This window comes from Monodon monoceros, unplaced genomic scaffold, assembly GCF_005190385.1.
Source record: "Monodon monoceros isolate NGI ecotype Baffin Bay Population unplaced genomic scaffold, NGI_Narwhal_1 Super_Scaffold_8, whole genome shotgun sequence".
In the NCBI taxonomy this organism is placed as follows: Eukaryota; Metazoa; Chordata; class Mammalia; order Artiodactyla; family Monodontidae; genus Monodon; species Monodon monoceros.
The window spans coordinates 27,840,436-27,857,066 of record NW_021703785.1 but is presented as its reverse complement, the minus strand read 5'-3'; the positions used below and the strand labels follow the sequence as shown (position 1 = coordinate 27,857,066).

At 41.6% G+C, this 16,631-nt stretch overlaps 1 protein-coding gene across 3 annotated transcripts in view; it reads left to right on the top strand.

Annotated features, from left to right (window-relative positions):
* Positions 1–2,393: 2,393 nt before the first annotated feature.
* Positions 2,394–16,631, top strand: part of SLAIN1 (SLAIN motif family member 1) — a 60,035-nt gene continuing 45,797 nt past the window's right edge. The window contains exon 1 of one of the 3 annotated variants that reach the window (XM_029209787.1): positions 2,394–3,246. In XM_029209787.1, coding sequence (XP_029065620.1) covers positions 2,633–3,246 — 614 coding nt within the window. In that variant the 5' untranslated portion in view covers positions 2,394–2,632. The remainder of the gene's footprint in view (positions 3,247–16,631) is intronic. The other 2 variants (XM_029209786.1, XM_029209788.1) reach the window with 2 other exon arrangements.

The following is a 16,631-nucleotide window of genomic DNA, read 5'->3' as shown; positions in this document are numbered from 1 at the left end:
AGCATAAATTTTTTAATGAGACATACATTTTTATTTTCCATATCTTCTTTGTAAACCTCTGAAATCACCTCATGTATTTCATTTAAAACAAAAATATTTTAAAATTGAGAAGCTATGCATGCAATTTCTTTCAAAACACAAAGCTTACAAATTTGCATCAAAATAAAAAATCAAGACTGCTTAATTGAAACCTTGACACCATCAACCTCTTTAATTATGTGTTAAAGAGACAGGCATCCTGGGGATACCAACTTAAAATCAGGGTATATTTTGAGGGTTTCTGTTGTGTGTACATATGTAATTCACAGAAGGGGAAAAAAGAGGTGCTGACATAGAAAAGAAAGAGATGATATAAAATTTCTCTAGACATGAATCCTTTCACAGGTTAAAAACAGTTAGAAAGAGGGCAAATTTGTCTTTTCAGAAGAAGAACACAGAACAGAAATTTAGGACAAAATGTTTCACCTCTTTGCTAGGTCTAAATTTCAGTGAATGCTCTTTTTTGAAACAACAAAGATTTTTTACAATACTAATTGTTACTTAGAAAACACAGTTCTAAGGCTTGACTACTGGTTGCTTGGATGTATTCTATAGACCATACTGAGTAAATGGAGGAGAAGAAGGATGTTTATTATAAATTTCACAGTAAAATGACTGCTTTTCTTTACATCTTAATTCTTGTTGTCTTCGCTCTTCTGTGCCTATTCCCGATTTCTTTTCCTAATGTGGAACCCAGCAGCTCTTTGTTCTCATTGTGTCTGTTGTCTCCCTTTCTTTGTGTTGCAGGGATACTGCTACCCACATCTGCCACTGAGCATGCGGAAAATCCTTCAATAGATTCTTTACTTAGGACTTTCAGTAGTATTACTCCACTTCTCCAGGTTTTAGTAATAACCAGTATATCTAGAAGATAGACTGAAACTTGGAAAGGTGATGGGTGATACAGGTGGTTAGGTGGTGGTCTAGCAAGCTGGGACACCAGATAGGAAGGCTCAGGGTAGTTATCACACATATTTATCCAATTTACGGAAGATCTCACCAAGCTAGTTAAATGCAGATCACTCACCCTACACACAGAAGTTGGAAATATAGATTGACAACTGACAAGACACAAGTGTTTCTGAGCAGGAAGCCACAGAGCTGTATCTAAAACCAACGGATACAATAACCAGTTCCAGAGGGATGTGGTACATTGACACAAAGATTGGTATGTAAAGTCCCAGAGCAGGGACCTTCACTAGATAGTATGTCATCTGAGGATGAGAACCAGTTGTGTGGAAGTTTCTCATAATAAAATCTCAGACTTTTCTCTGTGTTAAACACCCCAAAATGCTACATCAATATCAATTGAATGAAAAGACTCAATTCTTCTGCTTAAGCCACCCCTCACCCCGCTTTTACAAGCAGATCTACCAATAATTTCCAGAAGGTGTAAGAAAAGGCAAGTTTGCAGGTGAGATTCGGGGTATCGGGGTCGAGCTCTGAGGTTTTCTCTTTTTCTTCCCCAACCTCACGCCAGCAAGTCTGACCTAATAGCTTGTAAATTATTTAACAGATGGAACACCATTCAACTTTACTCATGTTTCTCCCGTAATGACTTTTGCCTGTTTTGTTCACTTGAATGCATGGCCAGCTCTTCGAATGGTATCTGGCACAGAGTTAGGTGCTCAAAGATCTTTTGTTTAATGAACGTATATAGTATAAAAATGTTTTTCTTTTATTGCGGCAAACATTGGTGGTAATACAATAGTTCAAACCGGACAGTTTTAGAAAAAACTGAACACCTGGCTCTTTAGTGGGGGGAAGGCCACTCTCCCCCCTCTTAGTGAGAAGGAGATTTTCTTTCTCCTCGGCCTCTTCTCTCCCACCATTTTGTTTTTGTATTACCAATCAAGGGATTAATAGCATCACCTCAAAGCCTTTCCGTTCCACGTTTTTACTTTTTGGTTCTTACGATACCGTTTCCCGGTCTTTTGGTTTTCTATAGGTTTAACTAGCTAGTGGCTGGTAGACGATACGGTTAAGCCCAAGTGCTCTTGTAAGGTAGCGAACCGGCGGGCAAACGCCGCCCTCCTGCAGGGCAGGCACCTGCTGCTGCTGCTTTTTCTAGAAACCCGCCCCTAGCTCCGAAGTCAGCTCAGTTCGCTCCCTCCCCCGCGGCGGGAGGAAGTGCCGGTGGCGGGAAAGTTCGGGCCAGGTCCAATCAGGCACCTGGGATTGGGTAGCGCGACCGGGGCCAGTGGCCCCCGGACCCCTGCCCGCGCTCCCGGCCCCGCCCCTCGGGAACGCCTCGCCCCCCGGCTGGTTCGATACCCCCGCCCCGCCCACCCGGCGCCCGCGCCCCGCCCCGCCCGGGGGCCGCGGCTAAAACCCGGAGCCGCCGCAGCGCCCAAGGGACTGGAGGGAGGCTCTGAGCATGTGCAGAGCAGCGCGGCGGCGGCTGCCTCGGAGAGAGGCAGCGGCCCGGTGCTGATGCGAACAGCCGCCTCGGCCTCTGCCCCAGCGTAGTCGGCCCCCGGGCCGGGGCGGCAGCGAAGGAACCTTAGCCTCCCCGCGGCCCGAGGAGCCGGCGCGTCGGCGCGTACCCCGCCCCTCCCCACCCCCGGCGGCCGCGGCGCCCTCGGGGACCACGATGATGGCGGAGCAGGTGAAATGCGCCTCGGCGGGGGGCGGCTCCGGAGCGGGCTCCGGGCCGGTGGTGAACGCGGAGCTGGAGGTGAAGAAGCTGCAGGAGCTGGTGCGCAAGCTGGAGAAGCAAAACGAGCAGCTGCGGAGCCGGGCGGCCAGCGCGGCCGCCGCACCGCACCTGCTGCTGCTGCCGCCGCCGCCCCCCGCCGCGCCGCCCCCCGCTGGGGCCTGCAGCCCGTTGGCTCCGCGGAGCCCCCCGGCCGCCGCTGCCGCCGCCTCGGGGGGACTGGGGCTGGGGCTGGCGTTCGGCGCTGGGGGCGGAGGCGGGGGCGGCAGCGGTGGCTCTGGCCCCGCGTTCCCGGGGACCTACTGCCTGCCCGGCCCGGCGCCTTCCCTGCTCTGCAGCCTGGCGCAGCCCCCCGAGGCGCCCTTCGTCTACTTCAAGCCGGCGGCGGGCTTCTTCGGCGCGGGCGGCTGCGGCCCGGAGCCGGGGGGCGCGGGGACACCTCCCGGGGCCGCCGCCGCGCCGCCCTCGCCGACCCCCACGCTGCTGGACGAGGTGGAGCCGCTGGACCTGGAGAGCGTGGCCGCCTGGCGGGACGAGGACGACTGCACCTGGTATTGCCGAGCTCCGCTCCCTCCCTCGGGGCCCTCGCCTGCGACGCCCGGGGAGGGCGAGGGCTGGCAGGAAGAGGGGGACCTCAGCCACTGCCCCCAGACGGGGTGACCTGGCAGGTGCCGAGCCGGGCGATGAGCGGAGGCTGTTCACCAGGGTGGAAACCTATTTTGTTACAGCTCAGGCCGACCCATCTGGGGATGAACTGGTCCTTTTCCTCTCCTGTGTTGTCGTCTTTGCTGATGATTGGGTGCCACGCTCCTCGTTAGCATTAACTGCAAAATCCATGCTATCTTGTCTTTTTGTCACTCAGTCGTGTTCTTTTTCCTCAGTCTTTTTTGGGAGTGACGGGGGATGGGTAGGGGTTGGCCTCCATCTGCGACTGTTACTGTTTTGTCCTCCCAGACCAAGGCCGGACAGGATTTGCGTGCTGTCCCTACCTCCTCGGCACCCCAAGGTGCCTAGTGATGCATGGAGGAGTGATGAATCTCTCCTTAAGAGATTCGTTCTTACTGTTTGAGTTGTTCAGTGGTTTGTCCTCATTCGCTGCATCTTCTTTGATAGCTTCTCACTTCAGAAACAGGCTCGCTTTTTCCAGTGTGCTGACCTCACTGGCTTTCCCATCAGTAACGGTGTAAAAAAAAAATGAAGGCTTTTCGGGGAATGGAGTGAGCAGCTTGAAGGCACTCTGTTACCTAGGACCCAAGGAACTTGCTTTAATTTAAAAAGTTAAACTGGTGATTGAAGAAAAGTGAGATTAGAGAAACTTTTTTTTTTAGTTTTTAGAGACTTGAGGCTGGCAGCATTCAGTTGAAATCTGGTTAGCTCTGTCTGCTTCCCTTCAGTGAGTACCTTGCGGCGGGGAGGGGAGAGGGGTGTTCTGATTCCTTTATTTGTTTCTAATGGTGCTTGCTCATAGGGTAGCAGTCACTTCATGACTTCTTTTGGTTGGTTCGCATGTTTTCCTCAGTCGTTAGAGGTAGTGTGATGTGGTCAGATGAATAGAAGCTTCAGATCAGGTGGGACTTAGGTTCACGCAGGGAGAATGAAAAGCATTCACCTGTACGTAGCAGTAGCATGAAGAGTAATTGTAGTTCTTTTAATCTTAGGTCCTCTTCCTGTTTTCCAAGCTGGGTCTTCCTCACTTTGTGTTTATGTTGGGTGATTGCTCAGGAGGGAATGGGAGATGGAGAACCTTGCTGGTTTCCCATTAGGAACTGTGGTGGTCCTTTTCTCTTGCACTTTTTTATGTTGAGAACTCTAACCGTAAAGTACATTAATTGGTTTGATTCTGAGAATCAAAATACAGGGAGCTATAATAAGGCATAGTCATCCTTCTGCTTAGTACTTTTCGGCAACGGGGCAGGTAACTCAGGTTGTAAAAATCAAAACAACTCGCCACTTCCTGGAACTTTAAGCCATTCTTTAGAAGCTGCACCTTTATTTTTGTAAAGTCCAGGCTGTGTTGTAATCTCAGATTCAGCCTGAATATGGTACCAGAAAATGCTCTCATGATGGTGCTTAGGTTGTTACTAATAACTGTAAGCCCTTATGCCACTTTCAAATTATTTTAGATTGATTTAGTCCCCACTTGGCCTTTTCTGGAGACACGTACTTAAATAATAGAAGGAAACTTGCTGTATTTTGGCTGAGGATCAATCCTGTGCTTTAAAACTATTAGCACTCTAAAATTTATCATGATACACTATTTTATATTTTATATTAGATTTGTGCTAGTACAGTGAATATAATTGTAATATTTTCTTTTATTAAATGGACTTCTACCATATTTAGTTATCCTCCAACTATTGCTAGTATTTTGATATCTTAGGCTTTCCTTTTGTAGTTATTTTTTGTTAAAACATCATTAAAATAACTAAAAAAAATCACCTACTTGGTGAGATTAGCCTAGTAGCACTTCAGATGGTTTGAAGCAAATCTAACCAGGTTTGATTTGCAGCAGGTTCTACTAATTTCACTCATCAGGTATATCTGTGAATGACTAAATCAGTGCCTTGACACCTTACAGATGTTTCTGTAGACAAATGGCACACTGTTTATGCAGTATCTTCCTCAAAACAAACCCAGGGTTAGAATCCCAGGTGGAAAAACAGGGAGGGATCATTAATCTTAGTGGGATGGACTTAAAATTTTTGTAAGGTCACCTGATTTATAGAAAACTTTCTATCAGAGCATTTCTATACATTGAGATATATTTGTATTGCAGTACTTGGCCTCTTTGTTCATCACCAGTCAACAGGGTTTAATTTTCAAAGCTAAACCCACTTGTATAATGCTTGCAGAGCCTTCTGATGTTCCTTCATCACTGCAAACCGCGTGTCCCTGCCTGATGCTGTCATCAATAGAGTGCTTTTCATTTGGTTTCCCTGATAATGTTTGCAGGAAGGCTACTTATTTTTATCTTCCCTGGTTATTAAGAAACAACTAAAGCGGATAATATGTACCTGATTATTTTAAATTATTTATAAATTTATAAATTATTTATAAATTTTTAAAACTTTTATAAAGTGGATAATATGTACCAGATTATTTTAAATTATTTATAAATTTATAAAGTCACAAAAGTCTTCCGTCTTGTCCTCAATTTACTACTGTGACTCAGAGTGAACCCTGTTAACCTTCTGTAGATCCTTCAAGGTAAAAACATAGTTATACAAATCAATGTGCAAATATATCCACATCAGTTTTTTTACACTTACCTTTCATTGGACACATCTTGGAGATCTTTGTTTCCCTATAACAGTTGCATCATCGTTAACAGTAACTTGGTCCTTAATAATGTTACTTTAACTGTATCACCTACAATTTTTCATACATTTTTATCATGATTTCATCCTAATGGGTTAAACAAAATTAATAATTTATTTAGAATAGCACTTCCTGCTAAAATGTCAGATCCTTAGGAAAGGAAGTTCACAAATGTAGGTTAATCATTGAATGTTTTAGAAGTTCTTTCACGTAAGTCTGTTTTTTCTAATACAATCTTAGAATGTACAGCCTGGACAGCACTTGGCTCAAGAGTTATGTGCGAAAGAAAAAAGTGAATGATGGAAGAGTATTTGCTTGATGATAGTTCATTAGTTAGTGAATGATCAGTCAGGTCTCAGGCCTTTTTTCCAAACAATTATTTAACCTGTAAGTTTCTTCTGTTTATTGAAAAAAAAACTTTGATGCAAGAAGAATGATGTATTCTTTTTGTTTTGATGAAAAGCTTTGAAACAAAACAATTGTCTTATTTCTTCAAATACTTATCTTAGTTGAAGTTAAAGTATGTAATTTTGCCTTAATACAATCTGGTTATATTAGCACAGTGCTGCTAAAATTCAGTGTCTCAGAAAATTAAAGTTGACTGTGGTTTCAGAACCTTCATTCTTAAGTCCAATTATTATAATCCCATAGTAAACTTCACATCCTGCTGTATCAGTTCTTCCATTATCTTACTACTAATTTGACAGCCTTAGCTCTCCAGGAGACCATAGGCCAGAAAGTACAGGGGAGAAACCAGGAGCAAATCAAAAAAGTTCAGAAGCGCTAAAGTCCTGATGCATACGTGGCACATGGTGTGACTGGATGATCTGCCAGTCTGTACAGAAGGATGTTTTGAAGGTCTCTGTCCCAGTGTTACCAGGCTGAGAAGCACTAGGCTAAGAAGAACCAGGGTACAAGGAGAGGGAACCAGATTGGTATGAAGTGGCAATGGGAGCAGTAAATCATTAACTGCATACTAGACCTTTCTGTGACCTATTTCAGCTCCCTAATTTCAGTGTTAAGCGCCAAGGAGAAATAACTTAGGTAAACTTCTTCAGTTATTTACTGAAAGAATTGACTAAAATTTAGACTTATTTATATGGATTCAGAAGTGTTTGCAACCATTGATGTTTTTTCCTCCAAGCATGGTTGTGACCCATTAATAGGTTATACAGTCCGTTTAGTGGACTGACTCAGTATTATTTTTTTATGAAGTTCAGTGGAATATAAAATCAGGACCAGAGTACATTGTATCTTATAATACAAATGTGTCTTGATTAAACTTATTTCAGTTTTATGTGTATATGTCCTGGGTTGAAATACTTAATGCATTTGTGCATTATGGCTAAAGTTAGAATAACTCCAGTTTGTACTGTTCAAAGCAAAACGGACTTGGAGAAAACAGGTAGAAGAGCACGGCTCCCTGAATATAGTGTAGTGCCGGGGTAGGTCAGAACCTGCTCACCTCAACCAGAAGACGAGTCTGTATTCAGACAATGCCAAGATTAAAACATGCCAACTGGTATAAAATACAGCTATAAAAGGAGGCATTTATTTTTAAAAGAGATGTGGCAGGGACTTTAACTTGCCCAACTGGAAAGGACAGGAGAAACGTTCTTTTTTTTTTTTTTTTTTAACATCTTTATTGGAGTATAATTGCTTTACAATGGTGTGTTAGTTTCTGCTCTATAACAAAGTGAATCAGCTATACGTATACATATATCCCCATATTGCCTCCCTCCCACCCTCCCTATCCCACCCCTCTAGGTGGTCACAAAGCACCAGCACTGAGCTGATCTCCCTGTGCTATGCGGCTGCTTCCCACTAGCTATCTGTTTTCCGTTTGGTAGTGTATATATTAGTCCATGCCACTCTAGGAGAAAAGTTCTTAATGATACAAGGGGAAAATGGTGATATCTACAAATTAAGGAAAATTTAATGAATGAGATATTCATCTTCCATGTGTAACACCAAGACCCTGGACAGCTGGCTAAAGTCATTGCCAGTTTTTCATCAGAGCTGTTGAACACCTTGTACTATACATATGGCACAGCTAAATTAGACCACCTAGGCTGTTTTTTTGCATAATTGATTTTCAGTGGAAAGACCAGAGGGTGCTTCACTTTCTGACAGTGCTGATAGAAAATGCGCAGTGTTTTCTAGGAGCAAGTGGAGTTGACTGAAGCCTGTGCTGATGTGTCTTTCAAATGAGTAAATTTGAAACACTGCAGTGAGACACTGAAATAGAGTTTAGATATAAATGTGGAGGGAGGGGGAGGAGTCTGCTATGGGACCTTCCGTAACTAAAATTTAGACTTAATGTATCCTTTTAAATAGCTTATCGGGTGTAAGTTTCTTTTGCGGTGGCGAACCAGCTTGACCCTAGCAGATGCTAGTGAAACTAAGCTAAGGTTGATTGATTGTGCTAATCAGTGCTGGTGTTTTACCTTTCCTTCAAATGAAACGTATGGTGATTTAAGACTCTTAAAATGGCTTGTTTGAAAATTGACACATATTACTTTTCAGTGACAGGTCTATGATATACATGTACAGTAAGTACCCTACAAACGAAACTTAAAGTTGTGAACTTTCAAAGATGCGAATGTGTGTTCACATGTCCAATCGCGTAAGTTAGTTCACTTGTCTGGTGTACCTTGTCACGTGCGTGCATCCTCTACAAGTGGTTGTGCTTTTGTGTACTTTACTGGACAGTACTGTACAGAGTCCAATAGTACAGCATCTTTATTTCAATCAATCCCAGGATGTCCAGAAGCAAGCGTAAAAGCGGCAGTGATGTAGCTGGTACTGTATGGTACTTTTCAAATGTTTTCTTTATTTTTTGTTTGTTTTTTATGTATCATTTGTGTGAAAAGTATTATAAAGCTATTACAGTACAGTACTATATAGCCGATTGTGTTAGTTGGGAACCGAGGCTAACTTTGTTGGACTTACGAACAAATTGGACCTATGAACGTGCTCTTGGAATGGAACTCGTTCGTATGTAGGGGACTTACTGTAATTATTTTTGTTGTACCATTTATTTTTGAATTGTCTGCAGAAGGATGACTTTAGAACCAAACGTTGAGAATAACCAAGATATTTTTCTAGACATTTTGAAATACTTCATTTGAAGCATTCAGGGTTATTATGATGGACTTTGTATTATTTCCAGCCTCCCAGTGTTAGTGCGTGTATGCAGTCAGGGGGTCCAGAAAATGAAGTGTATGAAAAAGAAAAGATTCTGTGAGAAGGACAATAGTTTCTAGTCATGTGCTTTTGGAAGTTTTGAAGAGAAGTGAAGGAAAATTAGAGTGTAACGTTTTAAATGATAGCTTTTCTACTATTTGAAGGCTTCTCAAGTTTTAGACTAAGGCTTTTCACATATTCTTGCCATATTCTAATATACTGTCAGCGAAAGGTAGAAGTTGAAAGAGCAGTTAGTAGGAGGTATGTGTATTAACAATGGCAAACTAGGATATTGTAAATGTTGCTGGCATTGTAATGACAGTGAAAGAGGTGATTTTTATGACTTTTTAGAAGATAAGAGCCATTTAGGAGAAATACAGGTTTTACCTTGCTTATCTAATTTTGGAGACGTTATACTCAGGGAGTTTGTAGCTACGTGATCTTCGTAACTCACTGCCCTTTTTCTCTTTAAATCCAGTTCTAGGCCTAGTCAGAGAAATAGTAGGCTCAAAACTATCCTGGGAACATTGTTTGGAGACTGACTTTAAAAATGATCCCTTCTATCTTAATTCCACATATTTGCGTAGTACTTCTAAAGTTCTATCAAGGTAATACAATAAGTAGGATGTAAATGGTTCAAAAACTCTTCTATACCAAGGCTTACTACAGAAAGCAGCAGTTCTCCCAACTCTTTCCTGCCTCTGAGTCCTCCACATAGATATTACTTTATACTCCTTTGGCAGTTTCTTTTGTTCTTTATTTCTAAACAGTCTTTATACTACATGATCTTAAACAGATATAGACTTGTTTTGGAAAATGAGGACTAAGGCCTCTTCCCTTCATCCTCCAGCTACCATATCTTCTTTCCCTTCTCGTAATGGTTTTTATAACTTTTCTCTTAAATCATCGTAATGACCTGTGTCATGGTTATCACTGTTATTAGCTGAGTCCTGTTAATTGTATGTTACATTTGTTTTCTCTAATCTCCTTGTTCCTCTGAGAGTCAATAATGGCCTCTCTCTTCCCCCTTCACTTTCTTTAATCCCTTATTACTATTTATCTCTGTAAATACTGGAGCCATAACATCTCTCAAGAAGGTCAAACGTATTTGATAATCTCTTAAATCTGTTTTTAAAAATTTGTTTTGTACTGCCATCCGTTCTAGAATGTTTAATCCCATTGCTCCAGTCTTTACTGTTGCTCCTTAGGCTGGATGCGCAATGCTGTTACCATGGGAATTCCTTCGGGTTTCTTGCCAGTATTGGATCTCCTATTTCATAAATCCTTTGTCTTGGAATTTCATTTATTCTTGTGGGTGGGATGCAGCCTCAGTTAGCTTTCTGAGAAAGGGGACATGCATGAGAAGTACACTTTGAAATCCTGTGTATTTGAAAATGTCCTTATTCTATCCTCATACAAGATTCATGGTTGGTCTGGGTATAAAAATCTAAGTTAGTGTTCCTCATGTTTGAGGGCATTGTTCCATTTTTTCCCAGTTTTTATTGTTTTACACCTATTGAAGTGCACTGTGATTTGGGTATTGAATCCTTTGTGACTTTTTCTTTAGGTTTCTTTCTTTATCCCTAGGGTTCTTAAATGTCATGTTGTACCTTGTATGGGTCTGTCTGTTCATTTGTTGCACTGAGCATTTGTGGGTGCCTCACTCTAGAACCTGGTGGCCTGCCTTCAACTTTGGAAAATTTTTTGCCTTTAAAACAAATAACTTTCTCTTCACTTTCATGTGTGTTTTAGAACTTATAATAATGAGATGGAGGCCTGCCTGGTACAGTCATTTAATTTTCTTATCCCTCTCCTCTGGTTGTTAATCTTTGTCTGTGTTTTGCTCCTGGGAGACTTCTTCAGCTTGATCTTCCAAACTCACTTATTGGATTTTTTGTTTCTTCTATAACAGTTTAATTGTTTCACTTGCCAAGAAAGAAGAAGCTGTTCCATTTAAATATCCTGTTTTTGTCTTGTGAATGCAACATTTTCTCTCAGATGGTATCAGTTATAATTGTCTTGGATTTTTTATCTGTTCCCTGCATTGTTTTTCCTCCTCAGTTCTTTTTTTCCCTTCTGTCAATACTTTTAGTCTCAGGGTTTTATTTAAAAGGAATATTCCAGATATCTGGTGTCGTGGGTTGTCTGTTCATACCCAAAGGCGATATCGAAGTTGATCTAAGGCTCTGCATGGGTGGAACTCTGGCTGGTAGACTTTACCAGAGATTGGGTGGGTGGCCAGCTCAGGTTTCAGTATCTTTAGGTCTTCTCTTGGGTTCATCTGTGTCTCCAGACATAAACCTTCTGGGAGATAGGAGTTAAGGCAGTCGATTCTCGGAATGTAAAGGGGAAAATGGGGCTAGGGTGCTAACCATTCAGCAAGTAGACTTTTGGTCGGCCTCTCTGGTTCAGTGCAGGTACTTCATCTGTCTTTCAGCTGAGTTCTGTGTGCCTAAAGTCAGAGCTTCTCTGGGTCAGCCTTATGCACGTGTCAGTAGTAAGCCTCTGGTCTTAGATTGTGGCAGAGGAGGGGTGGTGGGATGGGCATTGTGGAGTAGAGGAGGGGATCTGGGGTCCCACCTATTCCTCACTCAGGCTTTCAGCCGAATTCCCTGCTTTCAGTCTCATGATCACCCCCGTATTCTGTGAACTGCAGGGTCGGGGTGAGCCACAGTAGCAGATAGCATGGGTGGACAGCGGAGGAGAAAAGAGAGAAGTCCCTGTACGTGAATATGGCAGAGTGGGTCCCAGAGCCATTACATGTACCTCTGGGAAGCTGCTTTTGAATGTGCTGTGAGGCTGCGTGGTCAAACGAGAGAACCATATTACGTAGGCCCTAATAGATTAAGGACATCTTCCTGAGGGGGCCCCTGCAAACAGAAAGCAAAACGCTCTACCAGAAAAACCCCAAAACTGGTGGGAGTGTGTGAAATCCCCAGGCAAGCTGCTTGGTGGAGGTTGCTAGTGGCAGGAGAAAGCAGCGGTCCCGTGGGATGCTGGAGGTGATGGGCAGAGCAGTGCTTCACATGGGAGCTGAGAGAGGTTTGCAAACAAGCAGACGCTCAGAGAGTGCATGAACCTGTGTGTGTATAAAACAGTGAGGAAAATGTATTAATTTAAAAGAAGCTGAAAGATAAGGAGGTTGCACAGTTGCCTAGTGTTGTGGCTCCTTTCTGTCAGGGCTGTGGCACCTGCTTCTGTGATTCAGCTGCCTGGTGGATGGCAGCTCCAGGCTCACTGAAGGGTGGGAAGTCAGTTGCTTACTGTTCTGTGAGTTTTTCGTAAAGCTTCATTACGGTGTAAGTGCAATATAAATCGCAAATATTTAAAATGTACTGTTTGATAGATTTGGGCCCACGTATAACCCATAAAACCATCATCACAGTCACGATAGTGGAGATGGCCCAATGCTTTAAACTTCCTTGTGGCCCCTTCTATCTCCTCCTGTCCTGATCCTGCCTACGTCCAGCTCAGGCACCCACTGATCTGTTTTCTGTCAATCTAGATTAGTTTGTGTTTTCTATACTTTTGTATCAGTGAAATCATATAGTAGGTACTCTTTTTCATTGGTTTGGTTTGGTCTGGCTTCTTTCAATCAAGATAATTATTTTGAAACCCACCTCTGTTGTTACATGAATCAGTAGTTCATTTCTTTTTATCATGAAGGTTTTAGATTGTAAGGACACAACCATCGTTTGTTTTATCCATTCATCTTTTCATGAACATTTGGGTTGTTTTCAGTTTCGGGCTATTACAGATAAGTCTTTGCATAGACACATGGCATTTGTGTCTTTCAGGTAAATACTTCATGACTTTTGAGTGGCTGTAACAGAAAGTAGGTGTACGTTAATTTTTAAAGAAGCTGCCAAAATCGTTTCCGAAGTGGTTGTGCATTTTACGTTTCTGCTGGCAGTTTAGGAGTTTCAGTTGCACGATGTCATCCCGAAGGCTTGCTATGGCTAATCTAATCTTCAGGCATTCTAGCAGCTGTGTGATAGGATCTCGCTGGCGTTCTAGTTTGCATTTCCCGAATGACTAATGATTAGCCTCTTTTCATACACCTGTTTACCATCCATAGCTCATCTTTGGTGAACTATCTGTTTAAATCTTTTACCAGTTTTTTAAAACGGGGTTGCTTATTAAGTTTGCAGAATTTCTTATATATTCCACTTGTAAGTTTCTTTATCAGATAAATGATTTGCAAATATTTTCTCCCAATCCATGGTTTGTCATTTATTCTCTTAACAGTCTTTCAAAGAGCAAGGCTTTTAGTTTCGATGAAGTCCAGTTGATACATTTTTTTTCTTTTATGGATTATGCTTTGAGTCTAAAAATATGTATCTAAGAAATACTGCCAACCCAAGGACACAAAGTTTTTCATCTGTAGTTTCTTCTAAAAGTTTTACAGTTTAGGTTTCATATTTTTGTGATCTGTTTTGAGTTCACTTTGGATAGTGTGTAAAGTGTGGATCAAGGTTCACTTTTTGTATACGTGTATCCATTTGTTCTAGCACCGTTTGTTCAAAAGACTATCTTTTCTTCATTGAATTGTCTCTGTACTTTGTCAAAAAAATCAGTATTCCACATGTTAGTATTTCTGTATCTGGACCATCTATTGTTTTTCATTGATCTATTTATTTTCATGCCATCCTAAATTGTCTTTATTACTGTAGTTTTGGAATAAGTCTTAATCAGTTAGCGGTAGCTCTCCAACTTCATTGTTTTGGCTATTCTAGGATCTTTGCATTTCCATATGAATTTTAGCTTTTACATTCTACAAAAAGCATGCTGAGATTTTGGTTGGAATTTTGTTAAATAGATCAATTTAGGGAAATTGACATCTTACCAATATTTAGTTTTCTGACCCATGTACATGGTCCGTTTCTCTGTTTCTTTTTAAATTTCTCTCAGAATGTTTTGTAGTTTTCAGTGTACGGGTCTTTGACATCTTTTGTCAGATTTATCCTTAGGCATCTTATGGGTTTTCTTATACTGTTGTAAATGGGAAGTGAAATTTCAAAAATACTGGTTGTTGCTAATATAGAAATACTTTTGTACTTTGATTTGGTATCCTACAGTCTTGCTGCTAAACTCATTCTAGTATCTTTTTTTGTATATTCCTTTATACATAGACGATTTTTTTACATAGACGATCATGTCGTCTGTGAATAAAGACAGAGTTGTTTCTTTCCAATCCAAATGTTTTTATTGCCTGATTGTGCTAGCTAGAACCTGCAGGCCTTGTATTGCTCTTGATAGTAGGGGAAAAGTGTTCAGCCTTTCACTGTTAAGGATCCTTTTTTGTAGATGCCTTTAGTAAGATCGAGGATGTTTCCTCCCTTTTTTAATTTGCCGAGAGTTTTTATCAGGAATGGATGTCGTACGTTTTTTTTCTTTGTATATTGAGATTATCATATGGTGTTTCTATTTCAGTATATGTGATAAGTTACACTGGTATTTGGATGTTAAGGCAACCTCTCATTCCTGGGATAAACCTCACTTGGTAATGACGAAGTACCCCTTTTATATATGGTTGCACCAAATTTGCTAAAACATTTAGACCTTTTGCTTCTGTGTTCATGAGGGGTGTTGGTTTTTAGTTTCTTACCTTGCAACGTCTGTGTCTGGTTTGGGTATCAGGTTTCATAGCTATGTTGGTCTCATAGACCATGTTGGGATGTGCTCCCTCCTCTTCTATTTTTTTGGAAGAATTCGTAAAGAATTGGTATTCTTCTTTAAATATCTGGTAGAATTTGGTAGTGAAACCTTCTAGGCCTGGGGTTTTCTTTGTGGGTAGGTTTTGCTCATTTGTCTTTGCAATGGTCTGTCCTTTTACTTTTAACCCGTGTGTTTATATTTAAAGTACTCATGTTGTAGGCAACATATAATTGGGTCTTTCGTGACCCCTTTAAACATGAGGAGAAACTTGCTCACATGCCCATCAGAATATTTCCCCTCAGTTTTTATTGTCTAGGACTGTGTCCAAGGCTTGTGCCTAAACCAGTCATTGGGCAAATAGGATTAATGGAACTGGCACCATTGGCTCAGCACAGTGCATGCCTCTCAAGGCGTGGTCTCCACGTAGCAGTATCAGCATCACCTGGGAACTTGTTAGACATTCACATTGTTTGGTCTTACCCCAAACCTACTGAATCAGGTAGGTTAGAGCTGCCTGCAATCAGGTGTTAGCAATTTGTGTTTTAACAAATCCTCTGAGAGATTTTAATACGTCAAAGATTGAGAACAACTGGCTTAGACTAACCTTTAGTTGGGGGTCTAGAGTGAGCTACCCAGTCCTGGACAGGGGTCTAGAGAGAGCTACACAGTAACAGTGCAGAGGTCTGACAGCAAGGAAGGGCAGAAGGGAAGGATCTACATAGATTGGTGATAATCTTGACACAGTAGGCCAGGGTGGGACCTAGGAATAAGAATTTTTAACTAACCAACATGCTCTCTTAGAGTGTGGTCCACACTCTAAGGGAAGAATGACATATTAGGATTACTGTCAAGTTGATGAGGAGAGAGATTTTAGAATCTTCATCTCCTGACAGGAGTCAGCAAACTGTGTCTTGTGGGCATATTGGGCCCACTGCCTGGTTTATGTAGCTGATCAGCTTAGATTTTTACATTTTTAAATGATTGAAAAAATCAAAAGAATGCTATTTTGACACGTGAAAATTATGGGAAATTCGACTTTCAGTATCTATAAATAAAGTTTATAGGAACACAGCCGTACTTATTATTTATCGTCGGGGATAACTTTGGGGCTGCAGAGGCAGAGTTGAGTAGTTATGACAGAGACTATGTGGCCACAAAGCCTATAATATTTACTAGCTGGCCTTTACAGAAAAAGCTTGCCAACCCCGAACTATGAGAATAATTTGCTAAATACTACATTCCCCAGCCCTCTGGGATAGATTACTCGAATAGGTGGTGGACTGGACGATAACAGTAAAAGTGAATAATGAAGTATGTTAGTTCAAGAATACCTGCCCATTAGAAGTATGGTAACTTTGCTTGAAGTAGTGTTACTTTAATGAGATTTGTAATTAGAATAAAGCTTTATATAGCAAGGTCAGTTACTAGAGCCTGTGATTATAATTTTCTTTCTTTTTTCTGTCAACTGTTGGTTAATTCTCAAGGTAAACCTTTTTGTATAACCCTATCACTGAAAATATTCTAAAACCTACCTTAAAACAGTACATCAATGAGAGAAAACCTTTGTTATGACTTGTAGCGCCCCAGGGTGGTTATTTTGAATCCTGCCAACTATTGTGCAATGGTGAAGATGCTGAAAGTGAACTCTTCCTAAAACATATCTTTGAAAGCTGTTTGGCTTTAATGAGAAAGAAGCACATATCAAATTTAGTATAGATTTAAGACAGGGGAAATATCTGATTATTTAAGGGTTGAGAGAATCAAACAGCTGACT